The sequence below is a fragment of the Ciconia boyciana genome, chromosome 21 (assembly GCF_034638445.1).
Source record: "Ciconia boyciana chromosome 21, ASM3463844v1, whole genome shotgun sequence".
NCBI lineage: Eukaryota > Metazoa > Chordata > Aves > Ciconiiformes > Ciconiidae > Ciconia > Ciconia boyciana.
This window is the reverse complement of record NC_132954.1, coordinates 4,573,265-4,591,608: the sequence shown is the minus strand read 5'-3', so window position 1 is coordinate 4,591,608 and position 18,344 is coordinate 4,573,265. Positions and strand designations below refer to the sequence as shown.

General features: G+C 42.8%; 2 protein-coding genes across 7 annotated transcripts; one reads left to right on the top strand and one right to left on the bottom strand.

The window, feature by feature from the left end:
* The first annotated feature begins 38 nt into the window (after window positions 1-38).
* On the top strand, window positions 39-3,855 carry TMEM50A (transmembrane protein 50A). The gene is made up of 7 exons (XM_072885432.1): window positions 39-195; window positions 618-729; window positions 1,132-1,244; window positions 1,646-1,713; window positions 1,920-2,012; window positions 3,329-3,389; window positions 3,681-3,855. Exons 2-7 carry the CDS (start codon window positions 637-639, stop codon window positions 3,724-3,726), a joined length of 474 nt encoding a protein of 157 aa, XP_072741533.1. The 5' UTR covers window positions 39-195; window positions 618-636; the 3' UTR covers window positions 3,727-3,855.
* A 1,212-nt stretch (window positions 3,856-5,067) lies between these two features.
* LOC140662218 (RH-like protein) lies at window positions 5,068-18,200 on the bottom strand. Of its 6 annotated transcripts, none has more exons than XM_072885424.1 (12): window positions 17,554-18,200; window positions 17,097-17,268; window positions 15,482-15,517; window positions 14,029-14,215; window positions 13,654-13,804; window positions 12,828-12,969; window positions 9,748-9,905; window positions 9,309-9,446; window positions 8,938-9,068; window positions 7,941-8,020; window positions 6,735-6,808; window positions 5,068-6,117 (listed from the first exon to the last, which is right to left on the bottom strand). In XM_072885424.1, the coding sequence occupies exons 4-12, from the start codon at window positions 14,193-14,195 to the stop codon at window positions 6,091-6,093; spliced, it is 1,068 nt and encodes a 355-aa protein (XP_072741525.1). In that variant the 5' UTR covers window positions 14,196-14,215; window positions 15,482-15,517; window positions 17,097-17,268; window positions 17,554-18,200; the 3' UTR covers window positions 5,068-6,090. The 6 variants fall into 6 exon arrangements, with proteins under 6 accessions (XP_072741525.1, XP_072741524.1, XP_072741528.1 ...); XM_072885423.1 differs by having other exon boundaries at window positions 17,097-17,265; XM_072885427.1 differs by having other exon boundaries at window positions 17,097-17,265; window positions 17,753-18,200.
* Between the last annotated feature and the right edge of the window lie 144 nt (window positions 18,201-18,344).

Below are 18,344 nucleotides of genomic sequence, written 5' to 3'. Positions count from 1 at the left end.
AAGGATCTGTTTGTGGCTTGCCTGCACTCAGTGCGCCTGCGCGCGGCTGCCCGGTCTCGTGACTCTGCCGGAGCGCATCAGCTGAGCGCCGCGCATGCGCGTTGTGGGTGGCTGTGCGCCTGGTTGGAGGCGGTCGGGGCTTGCTGCGCGCGCGCGCCGGTGAGCCGCCGGGCAACGGTCGTTCCCCGCCCTCAGGTAAGCGGAGACGCGGCGTGAGGCGCCGCTTCGGGGCGTGAGCGCTCCCCGGGCAGGGCGGGCCGCTTGGCCGCCGCCTTCTCCCCCCCCCTCCCGGATGGCTGCAGCCCCGCCGGATGTCCCCGGCCTCAGGCGCGGGAGGGTGGCGGGGCCCCCTCCGAGGGCTGGGTGCGCTGACTGGCGGTGTCTTCGCTTCAGCTCTGAGGCCGTCGCCTCTCCAGCGGTTTCCTAGGTGGGTGTCGGTGGCTGGGCTCTGTCAGCTGCTCTGCTCAGGCGTCCCGCGGGAAGGGGCCCTGGGTGCGGGATTTTCAGGGAGCGTGTAGCAATTTTAACCTGCCTTGCACGATGCGCATTGCTGCATGCCAGCCCTTGGTGTGGGATGGGTTTCTTCTTTAAACGAAATGTCCCTTTTCTTTCTCTAGCCCTTCAGAGCGCTGAAAAATGTCAGGTTTTCTTGAGGGCTTGAGGTGCTCGGAGTGTGTTGACTGGGGAGAGAAACGAAACACGATCGCTTCTGTTGCTGCGGGAGTGCTGGTATGTACAGCTTCTCTTATGCTGCTTTCGGGCCTTTTAGACGTAGCCAACTGTCGAGCTAAAAATTATTAGCCGTTTGGAAGTAAAAGGAAGAAGTGGGATACATTGTCCTTGTACGCAGCAGCAGAGTTAACAACCAAATCTGTTCTGGGTGCTTGCATCCACGTTACTTAAGTTTCGCAGCTTCTACCCATGTAATAACTATAGGAGTAGGTAAATCTCTGGCTTTGCATTTAACCTCGTTCCTAACTTGATAGGAAAACTAGTTACACTATCAGTTGACTCTGGGTTGGAGACCGTACGAATGATTTCATATATTAACGTTACTTTTTCTAGAGTAATCTTGTTAAAAGGCTTGTGTCCATATTTTAAGCTATTGTGCTTTTTCTTCCTTTTTAATAGTTTTTTACAGGTTGGTGGATAATCATAGATGCAGCTGTAAAATACCCTAAAGTGGAAGACTTCAACCATTCATACCATGCTTGTGGGGTTATAGCCACTATTGCATTTCTAATGTAAGTGTAATTTCTTGATCAGAGCTCCACACTCCTAGAACTTATTTTAGGCAATTAATAAAAGAACGCATAGTCTTTAAATGGAGAGGTAACTAAGAATAACAAATTAAGTTACTATCTGAGTATCTCTAATATCTGTCTTATATTTGTTGATGCTTATAGTAAAGAACCATTTTTTAAAAAATTAAGTGTGTTATACAGGTCCGAGTCTTATTAGTCTTTGGAGAAATGCTTTTTAAATTTTAGTCTTGTCCCCCTTTTAAAAAAAAATCAAAAAATGCAAGAAATACAACGTCATCCTTTTTATATAGGTTTCTGAGAAGTTTCTCTTATTGTTTTGTAAACATTTAGTTCTTGCTTTACTTATGTTTACCCAGTTTTATCCTGTTTTGCTCGTACAGGATCAATGCGGTGTCTAATGGACAAGTGCGGGGTGACAGTTACAGTGAAGGCTGTCTAGGACAAACAGGTACGGTGCTGTAGGCTATTGTGTAATGACAGGTCTGTGAAGCCTTTAAGTCTTGGAAGAGTTGTAAGAACTGTACCAGCATGCACGTTGTGTATCTGTGCACAGCTCTGGGTGTGACAGAAGGTGCTCTGAAACAAAAGCACGCTGAAAGTCACAAGCGTCTGTCCTCGGACACAGGCACAAAACATCCCTTCGTCTTTTTCAAGGTGCTCGGATCTGGCTGTTCATTGGTTTTATGATGGCTTTTGGATCTCTGATTGCTTCCATGTGGATCCTTTTTGGAGGCTACGTTGTTAAAGGTAAGATACAGCATGGGACGTGACCTGATCCATTTTTGGAAGTTTAAAGTATTTTAAATGACTATTGAATTTTAGAACTTATTTTTAGACAGTTTCTAGGCAGGCCCAGTTTTAATATTTTGGTTTCCTACACACCACTATTCCATACTATGTACTGTTATTAGGATGGATTTTATCTACTTCTAAGTCACAAATTTCCAACTAGCCTCACTAGAAACGCAGGTCTTGGTCAACCAGGAACTGTACTGATATAATTAAACTGCTGCAGTTACATGGGAATAATTCCCTGGGTGAACACTTATTCCCAGAATAAAAATTACTGATTTTGTGCAAATTGCTCCCAAAGCCTATGTACTAAATTAGCGAAAGGGAAAAAAAAAAAATTCAAACTGCCTATTTAAATTCATACCTTAACATGTACCAGGGTAACTTTTTGTGAAGGTGAGCCTTGAGAAAGACATGAAAACTGCAGTGTGTTAGTCTTTGTTTTTCAAAAGGAAGTTAGGTCACTTAGATAAATGTAAAAATACTACTTGTACCTGGAGCTGAAGTGAATTTCAGACTAGTCGGGGCACATCGGTGGTTTTAATTTACATTCTCGTCAGCTTCGGCTTTACTCAATTCACAGGGCATTCCCAAGGACACCTAGGTGCATTAGTCGCATAGTAGTGCTAATGTGCGCTCCCATTTTGTATAGTGTCATTATATATGAATATATATCTATATATACTTACACGCACGTGCATTCCAAACAGGATGTGCAATCCCATGTGATAATTACAGTCTCCATGAGCATTGCATTTGAGAGGCACATTTTTGGTTAGAGAACAGGAGAGGCTTCTTTTCTTTGGAAAGCTAAATGATTTCGGGGGACACAAAATCCATTGAATTAACTTTCCAGTGGGGCGAGGCTTATGCTGGTCTTCTGTGTCTGTGTCACACAACTGAGCAACAGAGATTGGCGGGGACTGTCTTGCTGAAGAATGAAAGGGGGCTGTGAGCTGCACAGTGCGGTCTTAATTGTACGTGAGAACAATCTGGCTTAGGCAGATTTGTTAGGTAGTAGCAGCAGCACTAAGAGTTTGTTGTCACGTCACCCCTGTATCGAGTTGGGAATCCTACGCTGTAATGGACCCCTCTGTCTAACTCGGGTCCTCACCACCACTTCACAGTGCATAGACTCCAGATGTTCATATTTCAATGAAACGGGTTATCTTTGCTCTCCTAGCACAACCGAGTGTTTCTGAAATGTCAGAGATGGGGTATTCTTGAACATGGCTTCTAAAACATTCATGGAGATTTTTTTCTTTTGTTAGAAAAACCAGTAGTATACCCAGGGATAGCTGTGTTTTTCCAGAATGCGTTCATCTTTTTTGGGTAAGACTAATCTTCCTTTGTTCATTTCTTACCTAATGAGTTTATAATGATTCAAATGGAAACTTGCTGTAACCTGTTTTTTCTTAAGCCCTGTTTTGTAACTAGACAAGGGTGAACAAGCTGCTGGTAAAGGCAGTAGATCTCTGGGATCTGTCTGCATAGGTTTCGTTGCAGGACCAGGAACTGGATTGACAAATACTACAGCTTGCTCCCTGAAATCACATATTTAAAATACTAGGTATTTGATTTGGTCCGTTATGTACTCACGTCCCTTTATTCTGTTTTGAACAGAGGACTGGTCTTCAAATTTGGTCGCACGGAGGATCTGTGGCAATGAACACGCCTGTGGAAGTGCGTTGGCCATGCTGGTTTTTTAACTGCACACTCCCAAAATTTTGTAAAACCATTTTGTAAACGGTGACCTTCAATTGTGTCTAAAGATAAAACAAGGAAAACTTAAATCATAGCACTAAAAATTCTGGTTCTATTCTGTTTTAATTTTTTTACTCTTGTATGTTGATTTAAATGTTGTAATGTTTTTGACAAATGTAAAATTGCTACAAGTAACAATGGAAGCCACTTTTATGATACGATGTTTGCTACAAGTAAATAGTATAGTGGAAAATGGATGTGTTTAACCAGCTGTTTCTATGATGTTACTTACACTCCAAGACTTACTAAAAATGCTTTAAAACATCTTTTTAACATATATTTATTAAATATTTCCTATATCTGGACAATATAACCATTTCTTCAATTTCAAAACTTACTGGTGTGTGGCTTTTCTTGCATAATATAGCACTATGCTGCTTTGGGATTCCCCCCCCCGAATATTTAATGTATCCTATGATAATAACGAGGAAGTCTCTGGTGAGTTACAACTTACTGTTCCTGTGACACTGCAGAGGAACAAGTACAAATTATGTTGTGGCTCTAGATGGAAGCAGCTCATCCACAAAGCTTGGATCTAACCGCTGTAAAACAAAGGAAGAGTACTCTTCAGATCAGAGTTGGGTCTTCAGGAAGAGTAATCTTCAGACCAGGGAACAGTCACTGCCGGGGAGAATTTTGGTCCTGTAGCGTACTCACTTGGATGGTGAGAGCGCTCTTCCTGTATCTGCCCCTTCCTATACATTCACCTAGGCTGGTTGCTCAAGAAATCAATGATAAAAGACAGGAAAAGGGAGGGAATAAAATACTATTCCTTAAAAGGACTCCTGACAGAAAACAGCAGAAGCCGTTTGTGTTGCCGAAGTTACGTTTGGTTGGTCACTGGCCAGTTAGGCCAGCGAAGCGCACCACTTGAGCCTGGATTACACGACTGCACAGGCAGTACGTGTTAACTGCGAGAGTGCAAATGTGTAAGCGTGCATCCAGGCGGAATGTCACTGTCAGCTGGCAGAAGCTGTGCGCAGCTGATAAACTCAGCAGATGACTGGCTCTTTTCTGACCTGGAAATAAGAAAAACTGGCCCTTCCTCTGCAAGTAGTTTTTCATTACTTGAAAGCTGTCTCACACTTCTTTAACTGTAGTGATCTACTTTGCTTAATCCCTGATGAATTGAGGTCAGCACGCATTACTGTAGTGAGCATCAGAGAACTCATGCTTTGTCTTCAATGTTACATTTTTCCTCATTACTTCATTTTTAAGCAAGTGTGCTGAATAAATAAAAACAATCAAATTTTGACTTTTTTATTAGGTAAGCATTTTTGAAAGAGTTTTTTTATGTCAACTATTTTGAAACAAAGAAGAAACACCGAGGATCACAATCCATTTAAAAACAAGGGTTCACTTGCACAGAATCCTCTGCCCGATCAGACCCTACCTCCTGCACCAAAGCCCCCTGCTCGTCTTGGAGTACGCCAGCTCAACAGAAGACACTTCAGAAATCGGGTCTTGGCGTTGGTACCAAGGACTATTCCCCAGCCCCTCCGGTTGCTCACGCCCTCAGGGCAGCCAGGGCCTTCTGGCCAGCTGCCCCCGGGGCGGTGCAGAGCCAGGCTGTCCTGAGGTTTGCTGCCAAATCTTAAATATGAGTAAATGCCATTGATCTCAGGGGCACCATCCACAAGCAGAACAATTTAGCTTCTTGCCATTTGAACTTCCAAATAGCTAGCCCGAGCCAAGTCATTACAGATTTTTCTTTAAGCAGTCAGATAACTCAAAGAGTTCAGTCTGGCAAGATGTGGAGTTCTGGCCCAGATCCAGCTCACTCATCAAATCCTTGCTTAACAAGGCCTTCAACAGAATTAATTTAGCTTAAAAACAAGTACTTTAACGCTTCGCTAGATAAGAATGAGTATGTACTCCTTGAAAAATTATACTTTAAAATACATATTTTGGCTTTTAAACTTGGGAGCTAAAAATAGTTTGAAGTTCCCAAGCATTTTGATCGATAAGCCATTACAGCAATGAAGGCAGCCAACTTTTTTGTACATATCCTACAAAGAAATATTTAAGGTAAGACCAAGAGAAAAGCGAAATGCATTATAAGTTTGCATCTGTAGATTTACACCCTGTATCTTTCAAGAATAACTAGAATAGTTTATTACTAATTTTTTGTGTGTCCATGGAGATGGCTTTTTTGAGCCTGAGAATTGACACTTAAGTGCTCTTTCAACCCATCGTAGCTATTCATTTTCTCTAGTGACAAAAAGGAAAAGCTTATCTTGGTCAAATCTTGTCATTTGGGTTCCTCCATTCAAAATCCAACAGCCAAATGGGGAAACTGTGAAGACAAACATTCTTGTATCAGAACATTTTATGCATCAAATCATCACACGAAAAAGGCAATGGAAAACCTTAAAAGCTTATTTTCATTAATTTCTTTTTTCTGTAATTCGGATATAGCATCACATTCAGCACCTAAAGGTGCCCAAGGCCTGCATTTGTGCATCAGCCGCAGCCACGAAGGCCAGGAGGCTTGGTCTGTTTTCATAAAAAGCACCTTCCGTTCCACTCACAGGCTCCTAAAAATCCCTCTCTCAGATGCTGCTCAAGTCTCCGCAGGGACTGCGGACGAAGCACGGAGGCCAGGGCTGTCAGTCCCAGGGATGTCTGAGCCCCTAAGATGACGTGTTACCACAAACAAGATCATCTCCAATTTAGCCCTGTGCCCACCATCAGCTCTGACCATCCTAGCTGGAGACTACATGCATTTATAACGTTCAGGCTCTGAATCAACAGTGGGAACAGTTCATCCGTTTCAAAGAGGGCATCCAAAACGTACCGTGAAATGGAATTATCCCCCCTTTTTTTTTTAAATTCAAATACCTAGAATTCTTTACCAAGGTCAACAAGGTGCTATATATACTCCCACACGGTTAATTTTACATTGAAACTTACCTCCCAATAAAGCTGGTCTTCAAAGTACTTTGATACAGGGATGGTCTTAAACAGTTTGAGGTTTAAGATTAAACCTATTTGTAAAAACACATATATCCAATATAAATATCTCCATCAGGGAAAGGGGAAGATTGTGTGTAACTGGAGGTTTCTTAGTAATACACATCCAAATGTAAAATAGATCAAAATACAAATTCAGAACTAAACGCTTAAGCAGAGCCCCTTGACTCAAGTTGACCTTAAATACAAAGAGAGAAGCTTGCCAGGATCAAGGCTTGTGTTATTAAAAATTAATTACTCTAGGTAAAACCCCATTAAACAGCCTGCCAGATTCTAAAAATACATCAAAAATCATTAACTTCTTGCATGAAAAATGCCTGTGTATTTAAAGCAATCGGGCTTATCAGCACTGTTAGCTTGGGATTTCAGATGGAAACATCTAGATTTTTAAACAATTTGTTAAACACTGAATGTTTGATTATTTTATCTGAATGTTTTTTAAAATCTTCTTGATTAGCTCAACTTCTTAATAACATTTAAGGCAATGCAAAGGCTTCAGATCAATTAAGCACAAAAAAAATCATTTTAGGGTATATTTCACAGCGATTTTCATCTGCCATTTCTCTTTTATTCAAGACAGAATTAACAGCTATAGAAAAACTGCGGCTGACATAAACCAGACAGAATGTCACGCGAGAAACGCGTGAGCCCTGGTGATCCCAAACCACTTGTGATCAAAGGCCTAGTGCTTGGCTGCTGCAAGCGAGTTATTGACGTTAGTGGAACTTGGCAGATTTATACCAACTGGCCTAAAAAGTGAGAAGCTCTAGATGGCATTTTTCTGTCACTAAGACAATACCCAAATGTAAAAATATTTTCATCCTCGCACATCTCCTGTCTGAAATTTGAAGGCAGCTGTTAAGCATTGGTTAACTTCACCAAGGAAAGACTGGTGTTACTAGGTTATTTATGTTGAATACATCTCTTCTTCAAAAGACTGGCTTTGAAGAGTCCCTGGCATTCATGTTTCCCATGGCTTCTTCTACAAATAATGTACCCATAGAAACACACTTCAGAGCCCCAGTTAAACTGGCCTCTTTTCTGCACAGGGTTGCTCTGACATGATAGCAGGTGCAATAAGATGACATACCCCTTGCCCCGAGGAAACGAGGAAGATATTACTGAAACGTGTTTTTCAGTACTGACCTGTAATAAAACCTGTTATCAGGGCAACACTGACAGTCAGGCAGAAGGCACCAATGTGAACCATGACCAAATAACCCTGTCTGAAAAGCAAAACAAGTGTTTCACCTTTTACAGTTGCTGAATTTAGCATTAAGACTGTGAATGAATCTGTATCTACACAGCATTTTACATCAAAACCTCTCATAAAAAAATCTGTTATTCTTGAATCTCTCTGCAGCTGCAGTAGATGCTTTAAGAGATCCTATCAGAAGCCTAATACAGACTTCAGAGGACATATTTTGCCCTTAGAAACCATCATTGCAGTACTAAAACTTCATTAAATTCATTTGTTTCGATAAGAATATGACAAGAAGTGTAAGGCCCTTATGCTACACTGTGATTCATTCCTGCATAAGTTGAGAAAAACAGAGAACTTCTTGTATGACACGGCATGAGTTTGATGTGCAAAAATGAGATGCCAGTGCCAGATCAAAACAACCTATGCAGAATATCCTTAAATGAGCCCTTCAGCTTTTGCAGGGTATATCCCCACATATATTTTCCAGTTCAGTGTCCAGACCGGCTTTAGTCCAAACTGGTGTTCTTGACCCTGACTCAGAGTTAAAGCCTCATTCAAAGAGAAATGCTGATTTCTTCCCCCGCCCCCGTATTAGCATACAAAGCTCCCCAAAACACATCACAAAAGCCAAAATGAGTCTCGGAAGGATGCACATCCCCAGCCTTCATCTCCTATGTCTGCTGTATTTAATATCAAATAAAAAGGGAGACAGAAATCAGGACTAAGAGCTAATATTAAAGTTTTGATCCAAAGGCTGCTCAACTCTGAAAGTCTTTTTTACCAACTTTTTTGGACCTCAGAGATTATCTTAGGTTATCTGGTATAAAACGATTTATCTGTAAAGACGTTCAGGCTTTCTGTATGTATGAGAACTCTTCTCAAGGCATACTACAATAATGATTAGCTAGGTGTATTACTTAATAGCAAGAATTTATGTACCTTGGTGAATTAGTCCAGTTATTTATTACTGTGAAAACGACCTGGGCAAGAGCTCCAAGCACACCAGGCAAGCCAAAAGTGAAATGAACTCCAGAGGAATCATGAATCTTGAGAGCAGGATTCAAGCATCTCTGGGAAGAAGAAAAGGTTTAAGTGATACACCAAAACACAAGCTGATAATAGCATATTCTCTATCGCAGACCTAGAAAACGAACTTTGGTCTTGCAAGTTGCAATCCTGAGCTCTGCTGAAAAGACTTCAGGTTTCCTAGCTTTAATCTCTTTGAAAGAGAGGTTTCCCTTGAGGTATCCTACATTGGAAAAGAAGTTTATACAGCTTATACAAAAACAATTTCAGGTTTTGAGTAATACCTGTAAACAGTAAGATCCTAAGACGCTTATCACACTGGCAAGCAGACCCAAAATCATTGCAATCCAAGGATACGTGATACTGTGTCCTGCATAACCAACAGTGACCCCACCAGCTAGTACTGCACTCTGGATATGAGTCTGTAAAATAAAACAACAAAAACATAGAGTGAGAATTTAGTCATCACTTATAGCAGCCCAATGTCATAGATTGCTATTCTCATGCAAGTGCGATCTCTTTAGGGTGAATTTGGGCCTGTAAATTACAATCTGAGAACATCATTTCTAAGTTACAGCTTCAGTGTTCTGCTTGGGAGGCTCATGATGACTGTCAGGCTGAAAACCTGGACTTGTTTTTCCTTAATAGCTATTATACTTTCAGTGTATTACTGAGAGTAACAGAAAAATATCTTCTCCGTGCAGTGATTTTCTCTCGTCTTACCATTCTGAACTTTCCATCCTTTGCGGTCAGAACAGACAACAGGAAGGCAGTTACAGCACTCACTGCAAGGGCAAAGTAGGTGTTGTAGATGGCTTTGCTCTTGTCCGCAGCTAGTACAGAATTGAAGCTTGGCCAGAATACCCAGAGAAAGAGAGTACCTTGGAGACAAAGACAAGCAACTATCATTACCTGCTCTAAAACACAGTGAAACCGTCACTGGCTGTCCCTGCAGAGCTCCAGTCCACATTTTGCATTCACTATAATTCCCACATTGTAAACAAAGGATAACACTTCACAACACAGACAGCCCTGAGAGTTACCTGCTATACCAACACCTTCCCAGAAACATACCACTGTAATGTCAAACATACAGCCAAAGCACAGCTCTGCTGGCATCTGGCTGGTCCTTCACGGAGTTGAAGGCAGGATGCTCTTTTCAAGAACACCTCTAACGTCAGTTTTGTCCTATCTACCGTCCCCTTAAACGCAGGTTCAGATACAAGCGGGAACAATTCCACTGTTGATTTCCAAACAATCGGCATCCTGCCTGTTCTGCACAGGCACCAAGGGCTTGCTCCTTGGCCAAAATTTCTGCGCCTTTTCATGGAACTGTGGAATAACTGTTCAAAACCAGCTGCAAGAGAGAATGCAAGAAAGCCAAGGAGGAAGAGACAACAGCTCACATGGTACAAATCACTATAAAGAAACTCAAATTGCACTTTGGAATGTCTTTTACCTTGGCTTCCAGTATGACTGGTACTGGTTGTCTTGCCTCCTGGCAGGGTTTGAAGAGAAAAAGAGGATGAATGGGATCATAAGAACAGAATCCTCTCTCTACCTCTACTAGGATTCCTCCACAGGAGGGCTAAAGACCACTAGCTTGAGCTGAGGTGATCATGCTTCACCAACTCAGCTATACACAGCTTAACTTCCTTGGTTTTTGTGAAAGAGTTATCTACCAAATAGCTACTCCCTAGTATATGGGTCCAAAAGAACAATTCGCTTTCCTCCTGGAAGATCACTGCATGATGTCAACGCTTTCACGACCACATAGGCTTCGCCAAGAAAGGAAGGAAAACAGGTTCTTCTGCTTCTATGGCCTGGGCCCTAATTGTCAGCGTTTAGGGATCTCAGCCTCTATAAAACAAGTTCACTGCCTGGCAGGATACCTCTTTTCCTATGTGCATATGGATACACATGCATAGATCAAATTCCAACCAGCAGAGGGAAGTAGGTGGCCTCACACTGAGTCAAGCTGGACCACGCATTGCAATCTGTGCCTCTGCTGCCCGAGTTGCTCATAGCTCTAAGTGCACAGATGACAACACAAACAAGCAACACTTTATTTTGCCTTGGCCAGTCATTTTTTGCTGCCCAGTCAACTTCCATAGCTAATGGTCTGTTCTCCATGTCACAGACATACTAGACCCTTGTGCAGTTCACCTCACAGTACAATTTGAAGTGTTCTTGTTCAAGTCAATCAAGAAGTGACAAAGGCACCGGCACTATAAAGCACAATAGTTAAATCCAGCTTCTAGCAACCCTGGCAGCTACTGCTTTTGTACAAGCTTATCTTGGCTCCTTGGAATCCAGTTTCCACCACTAATTTTCACCCTTTCAGTGCACCAAGGAGGTGATAACCATGCCTCTCAGACAGGATATTTGGCCCACTAACTTTGATTTGATCTGAAAAACTGACAGGCTTCCCAGCAAAGTGGTATTATCTGGCCAGGTCATGTTCCTAGCTAATGTTTTCTGCAAGTGGAGTGCTATTTCTATCAAGGATATCCCTTGAGAAACTTACTTCTTCACAAGTTCAGTGCTTGCAGTCTATCCAGACAGTCTGGACACATTTCTTCTGCCCTTTTTTTTTTTTTTTAGCAGCACTCTCAATTTGTAGGTAATTCTGTAGCCCTAATCTTGGCATTGCAAACCTCCCTGCCAGATGCTGGATGCAGGTTGCTCTCAGTCAGTGCTCTGAGTTCACTCTTAAAAGACATTTGTGAGGCTCACTACAGCATATTCACTACAGCAACTAATGTGCTAAGTAAAAAGCATTTGTAATTTTATCCCAAACTCAAACACAGTATTTTCAGAGAGTCACAGCCCTCCAAAGCAGGATACAAAAAGGAACTATGAGGAATCTGCCTGCTCAGTCGCTCCTTTCTACCCACATTACCTCTGGAATTATTCAAGACATGGCAATATAATTACTTCAGATAGCAAGCACTTGGTTGTAGCAAGCTGCACTAAAATTATAATGAAGGCGTAACAGTGTCTTGATGAGTTAGATTAAAATACTGATCTCCTCTAATTCTCTAGCAAAGCAAGAACTCCAGGGACTCAAAAAGAGCAGCACTTAAATTTCTCTTTCCCTAAACTGGGCTAAGACTGATCAAGAATTAGACTCTGTGGGCCTTCACAGAAAGATCTTAGTTTGGCTGGTGGCAGTTACATAACAGAAGTTATGATAATAAGAAACCAAACTGCTTCTTCAAGGAAAATAATGGAACTCCCATACATTCAGCCTATCATCACTCAGATCCTTTCTCATATGCCTGTCTGTGTCATATTCCCCGCCCTTCATCAGGCTTTTATCTTTTCATTTACATTACTAGGCAGGGACTGCCTTTTTATATCTCTGTACAGCACCTTGCAAAACAAAACTGAGCCTTGGCCCCAGCTGGAAACTGTAAGCACTACTGAAATACAAGTAATGACCTCAACTTTGGTGCATAGGTCCCTTATCAATATGCCTATACAAGCCCAAAGGGGACAACTTAGCTGGGAGAGGGAACGGTTAACGTGGCATAGCCTTTACGCTGAGACTGAGAAAAGCAAACTAAGCCACCGTCGTTGCAGGATTGGCTTATATGCCTGGTAGGAAACATGCTGAGACCCACCAACTCATTGTCAGAAACCACGAACCACAGCAGCAGCAGTTTTCTATGCTTGGCTGCATTCAGACCTGCACTTTGGACGCAAAAGCTTCAGTGTGCTGTGGCCAGCCCCAAAAAACATTCCTTATGTTCTCACTGCAACCCCTTCTTCCAACAGAGATGTTAAAGCAAATGCCTTACCCAACATTGACAGTAAATCCGACTTCGGGGTACTCGCATTCTTCTCAGACCTTGGTGATGGCTCAGAGAACCGTGAGGAGACTGCCAGACCAAAGTAGGCTCCAAACAGGTGAACGTGCATCATGCTGAGATTCTCTGGAACCTATATCAATAGAATAATCAAATTTGTGGTTTATTTCAGGCCACAGGAAGCCTTTGATGCAGTTCCTGATATAATTGCTCATGTAACCTCCCTATAAGCAATTTATTTTCACAGTCCCTCAGTTTATGCATGAGTTATTTATGCGAGTTTAACTTATCTGAATTCAATGCAGCTCATAAACACACAATTCATATACAGAGAGTCTGGGGTATGTTTACATTGTACATTAAATGCAGGTCTGACTCTGCTGTCCAGACTGGGCTGGTATACCATTCACACTGGAAATCTTCCAGGCTGAACTGACACAGGGAGGGGGTAAAGTTTAAAGGCAATTAGTGCCTTAGCATAGGTCAAGGTCATACCATTCATGTGTTGGGGATGGTCAGGGCAAGGGCAAGACCAAATGCACTACATCCTAATCCATCAGATCAGCTCATCCTTTAAGGCCAAGAATACAGATATAGCCAATTATATAGAGTATGCAAGGTTTGGAGTTCAATGTCCTAAAGTATAGTCCCAAAGTCAGACTTCATCTCTTAATGAACACATAGCCACAATCTAACTGAGATGAGATGAAACACACTGATGTTCCTGTCAGCAGAGCACTAATAAACCACCAGAAGGCAACATTCCAAAGTCCCAGTGAAATTTTCCCCCATGTGCCTGGAAATCATACTACAGTACCTGCAGGAATGTGTTGTTGATCCACCTGCTCATATGGAAAACTATTATCTCCACAACTGTCATCAGAATTAATTGCACAGGATTAGTCTTCCCAAGAAGAGCCCCAGTGGAGATGACCACAGCAGTCACACTCACAACAGCATTTGTTATTCTGCAATAAAAGAAAGAAAAATATAATTCTGTACCAGGACCACGCCAAGGCCAATAAAGAAAGAATGAATGACAGTAAAATGTACTTAAAAATCCAAAGCCTTCTAAAATGTCTGCAAATATGACTATGCTAATTCACAAATAGGTCCATATAACAAGGCATTATCCTCCACAAAGAACAATCAGCAGTTCTAGATTATTCCAATTCTAACATGAACTACTTACCTTTTCAGACTATTTTCATCTTCCCTTTGAAGAAGGAAACTTAATAAATCTTCTATCAGCACAGAGCATTGGACACCAAGTACAATGATCAGGAGGTTGAATCCAGTGCTGCTAAACCCGTATCTTTTCAGAAACGTCAGGAAAAAGCCAAATCCAAAAATCACCATGTGGTTGACATCTTGAAAAGCTGCATGACAGAAAAGACCAAGACAGCAATGAAGTTACTAATGCAGACTGGATTTCTGGTTAAAAAAAAGAAATAAAAAATCACAATTAACTAAGAAGCCTTCAGATAAAAATTCAGGTGCCATTATTATGTAGTACTTGTAAAGAATTCCAGACCTTTCTTTCTGATCCGTAAGCAATCAGAAAAACAATACCCTTGACCCTGAATTTATTTTTACAAAGTGATCAGAATGGATGCCATAAGATGGGGGTTGAGAGGTCAAAAAGCACGACAGAAATGAAGTATGTTTAGCAATGAAATTTGGACATTCATTTTTCCTGAGGTGAATTTAAAGAACTTAAGTTGGACTTTTCAGGGAGAGTTGCTGTGAATTAGTGCTGATTCATTCCTTGAGGGCATTAGGGAAGAAATGAGTTACAAAGAGAAACGTGTATGATGTCCTCATCAAGGCAGAAGGAACAGCAATAGCAGTAGAAAGAGTTTAATATGGAAACCAGCACCATTGCATAAAAGGTAGAGGCTGTCCAAGACATAAGCTCTTGGATCTGAAGGCTTGGAAGTGTCCCCTGGCACATGCTAACAGTCATATTTTCATATGATTGTGCCGGCCTGTACCTACAGCAGAATATCAAACTGCTAGTAAGTACATCTCATTTTTTGAGCTATAAAACAGGGAGGTTAATCCTCATGACAGTCTTGTGTTACACAAGACTGTCATGAGGATTAACCAGCTCATATTTGCACAACACTGTAAATATGTTACACACTATGGCCGTAGCATAATCTGCTAACACACTCCTTTGATCAATGCACAAAATACATCTCCAGAATATATTTAAACCCTTAATTCTGGTGTATTAACTTCATTTGTTTACATCAAGCATTCAAATGGAAGATAATGCCATCCTGAATTCTTATGTTGTAGCACGCCTTTGCATGCCAAGACCTCACAGAGGCAGTCACTTAACACAGAGCAGTGCCTGCCCTCAGAAGTTTGTTCTGTTCATAGGAGTCAAGATTACCACAAACAGGCAGCAGAAAACAGACCAGCAATGCAATTTAGTATCACTTAAGTCTTCATTCACTGTCATTGCTTTGATATAAATAAACACACACCATACATGGTAAGGTAGGGTACTTCCAGGGCAGTAAAAACATTCTACTTCTCACTAACAAATAGACAAACCTGCTGAATCTCTATTGCACTGCAAAATAAAAGCAGGCATTAACCCTTCCTTCCTTTCACAGCAAGGCTGCCGATCTTACCTGGGTAGGAGACTCTTGATCTGGATGCACCATCACCTGAGAATGAAAAGTAAAAGACGACGATGAAAACAGCTTCCAGAAAAAGGATTAGCCATGGCACGCTTTTTCGGAAGTTGCGGTACTTAGAAGGCATTGTGCACTAGACTACATTAAGCACAAACACATCAATTTTTTTCTCTATAAAAATGTTCCAGTAACCTCAAACCAATAGAAAAGGAGGTGTGGGGCAGCAGGAATAAAAACTCAGAGATAAAAAGCCCAAGAGGCGTCAGCAAGGAACAGTTCCTTATCTGTGGCATGTCAGGAGCCCAAACTTACCACAACTGACATGTACTGAACTAAAAAAGTACTCATAAACACAGACATATCAAGCCGTCAATACTGTAATGCTCCAGGATACCATCCATACAGTACTTCAGCTGCTGTTGAGCCTTACATATCAGCTAAATGCCAAGTAAGGAAGACCATGGACTGCTAAGAGTAGGATGTTGAAGTTTATGCAAAACCATTATGTATTTACATTGCTCGTATCCATCCTAGACCCAAGTCCCTTCCTATGAAGGTCAGGGAAGGTCCTGTTGAGATTCTCAATGTGATTCTCAGCTTGGTTAGGCTATAGCTCTACACCCGTGTCCCACGACAAACCTTCTCATACATGATGAATCCAACCCAACGCCAGAGAATCAAGAATGTCTAGACAAGTAAAGATTTTGCATTTCCTATGCTACCTGTAAGATCGGTCTATTGTTTATAGTATGGCGATGGAAACAGCTACAGTGAACATTCTGGAAGACCTTGGTAATCCCCAGGCCGGGAAGTTGCAGGCAGACAGCACCACTCAAGAGTGCTGCAGGCTTTTAATGGAGAACCAAACCACAGAGCTACACCCTCCTGATTCTTTCTTTAATTCACACCTAGTCTTCATCCAGAAGTGTATCAACTTTTATTACCACATTGTGGCTACAAGGTACCTGTTGCCTTATGGGTTCTGAGCCTTTTGGTAAGGCACAGGCTTTTTTTACTTGTTGTTGTTTTAAACCAGGAGCCACTAGAGTGAGCATTTTGGGACACAAGCAGGGCTATATGGTGGAAGCTAACTATGTTCAGTATATCCCTATGCGCAGACATCATAATTTGCTAGATAAGATTATTTGGCTGTTGAGGACAATTTATGAATCCGTAATATGAACATTACTACCTTCTCAGTATTCACTGTGCTTTTGGGAAACTGAACACTTCTTTGTTCAGGTAGTCCAGGAGATTAAAGTACTGTAATTATGCCTCAGACTTTCTACTTTGAGGCCATTTCAAACCGAGTGCTGTGCTTGCATGCTGGGGTTTGAGATAGTAACAAAACATAGAAATGGGTAGAAAGCCACCTACCGGTGACAGAAATGTGTATCAGACAAACACATACGCAGAAAAATTCCAGTGCACTTATATTTTAGGACATTCCTCCTGCAAACCCAGGCTACATGGCACAATAGTAGTTTTCAAACCATCTGTGAAAGGTTTGCATTTGTAGGGGTAACTTGCACCTTCCTCACGTGCAGTATCAAATTGCTTTACCAGTTTTTACTTAGGCCTAACAAAACTGTAAGTTAAGTATCCTTACCCCCATTTCAGAAACTCCTAAACAACATCCAAAGGACTTTCCCAGACGTGCAGAGCGCTGCCCTGACTTCCAAAAAATCCCGATGCAGAAAGATCTACACTCAGCTCCTTTTCATGGGAATTCTGTGATCATGTGGGTAATCCAGGCAGAACCAGCACGCCTGGTGAACCTTCTCCAGACAAGAAAAAGGTAACAGCTGAAACAGCAACTTAGAAATTAATTTAGCTAACCGATGCAGTGTTCTTTGTGTGGTTTATAAATGCAATATATCTAATTTGCTTTCATCTGTTGCCTGCCAGACCAACCCTTAGGACTCATACCCAGGACAAAAATGACCCAGAACTCCTTCCACCATTTGGCCCTGGTCAGATGAATACAATTAGTTCTTTTGACACTTGTTACCAAATCCCATCAGCATTAACACTCAGGGAAAATACACCAAAGGCTAGGAATTTACCTGTTTTTCCCTCAGGATGACAGGCCACACTGTAAATGCTGATGCTCGGATTTCCAGCTTAAACTCCCTCCCAGACTTAAAGACCTAAGTTCAGTGATCTCAGACAGGGTCAAATACAAAATAACTTTCAAATTAGAGCTCCACTACCAGCAAAACGTCCCCATCGACTCAGCCAAGGGGATCAGAAAGCCTCACGTACATTCCCCTCTGCCAGTTTTAACGCCGCATCGGGACCCACAGTCTCGACCCTGCATCGAAGCCCGTTATCCCCCAGGGAGGCCTGGCAGGCCCGTGGCACCCAGCGCAGCTCCGGGCGAGGCCAGGGAACACGAGGCAGCAAGGCGAGGCGCGGGGTGCCCCGGGCACCACCACCCTCCAGTCAGCCACAGGGCGGGCGGAGGGGCCGGGCCAGGCCGGGCCAGGCCGCGTTGGCGGCCTCCCTCAGGCTCGGGGGCCGCCATTGGTTTCCTCACGGTTTCCACAGTCCAAAGGGGGCCACAGGCCTTGGGGCGGGGGCTCTGCCGAGCGGCCCCCGCTGTGGGGAGGCCCAAAGCCCGGGCCCCGGGCCCTGAACCGGTGGCGGCGACGCGGGGAGGGGCGGTGCGCGGCCGTGACCAGGCAGCCCCGGGCGGAGGCCGCGGCGGCGGCGGGACCGCCCCGCCCCCCGCCTCCCATTGGCTGAACACCCGCCCCTCCCAACAGGCCTCCCTTAGGGACTAGCCTCCCATTGGCCGAAGGTTTGCTTCCCTCGTGGCCTCTGATTGGCCCACCTCCAGCCACTATCCGTCTTT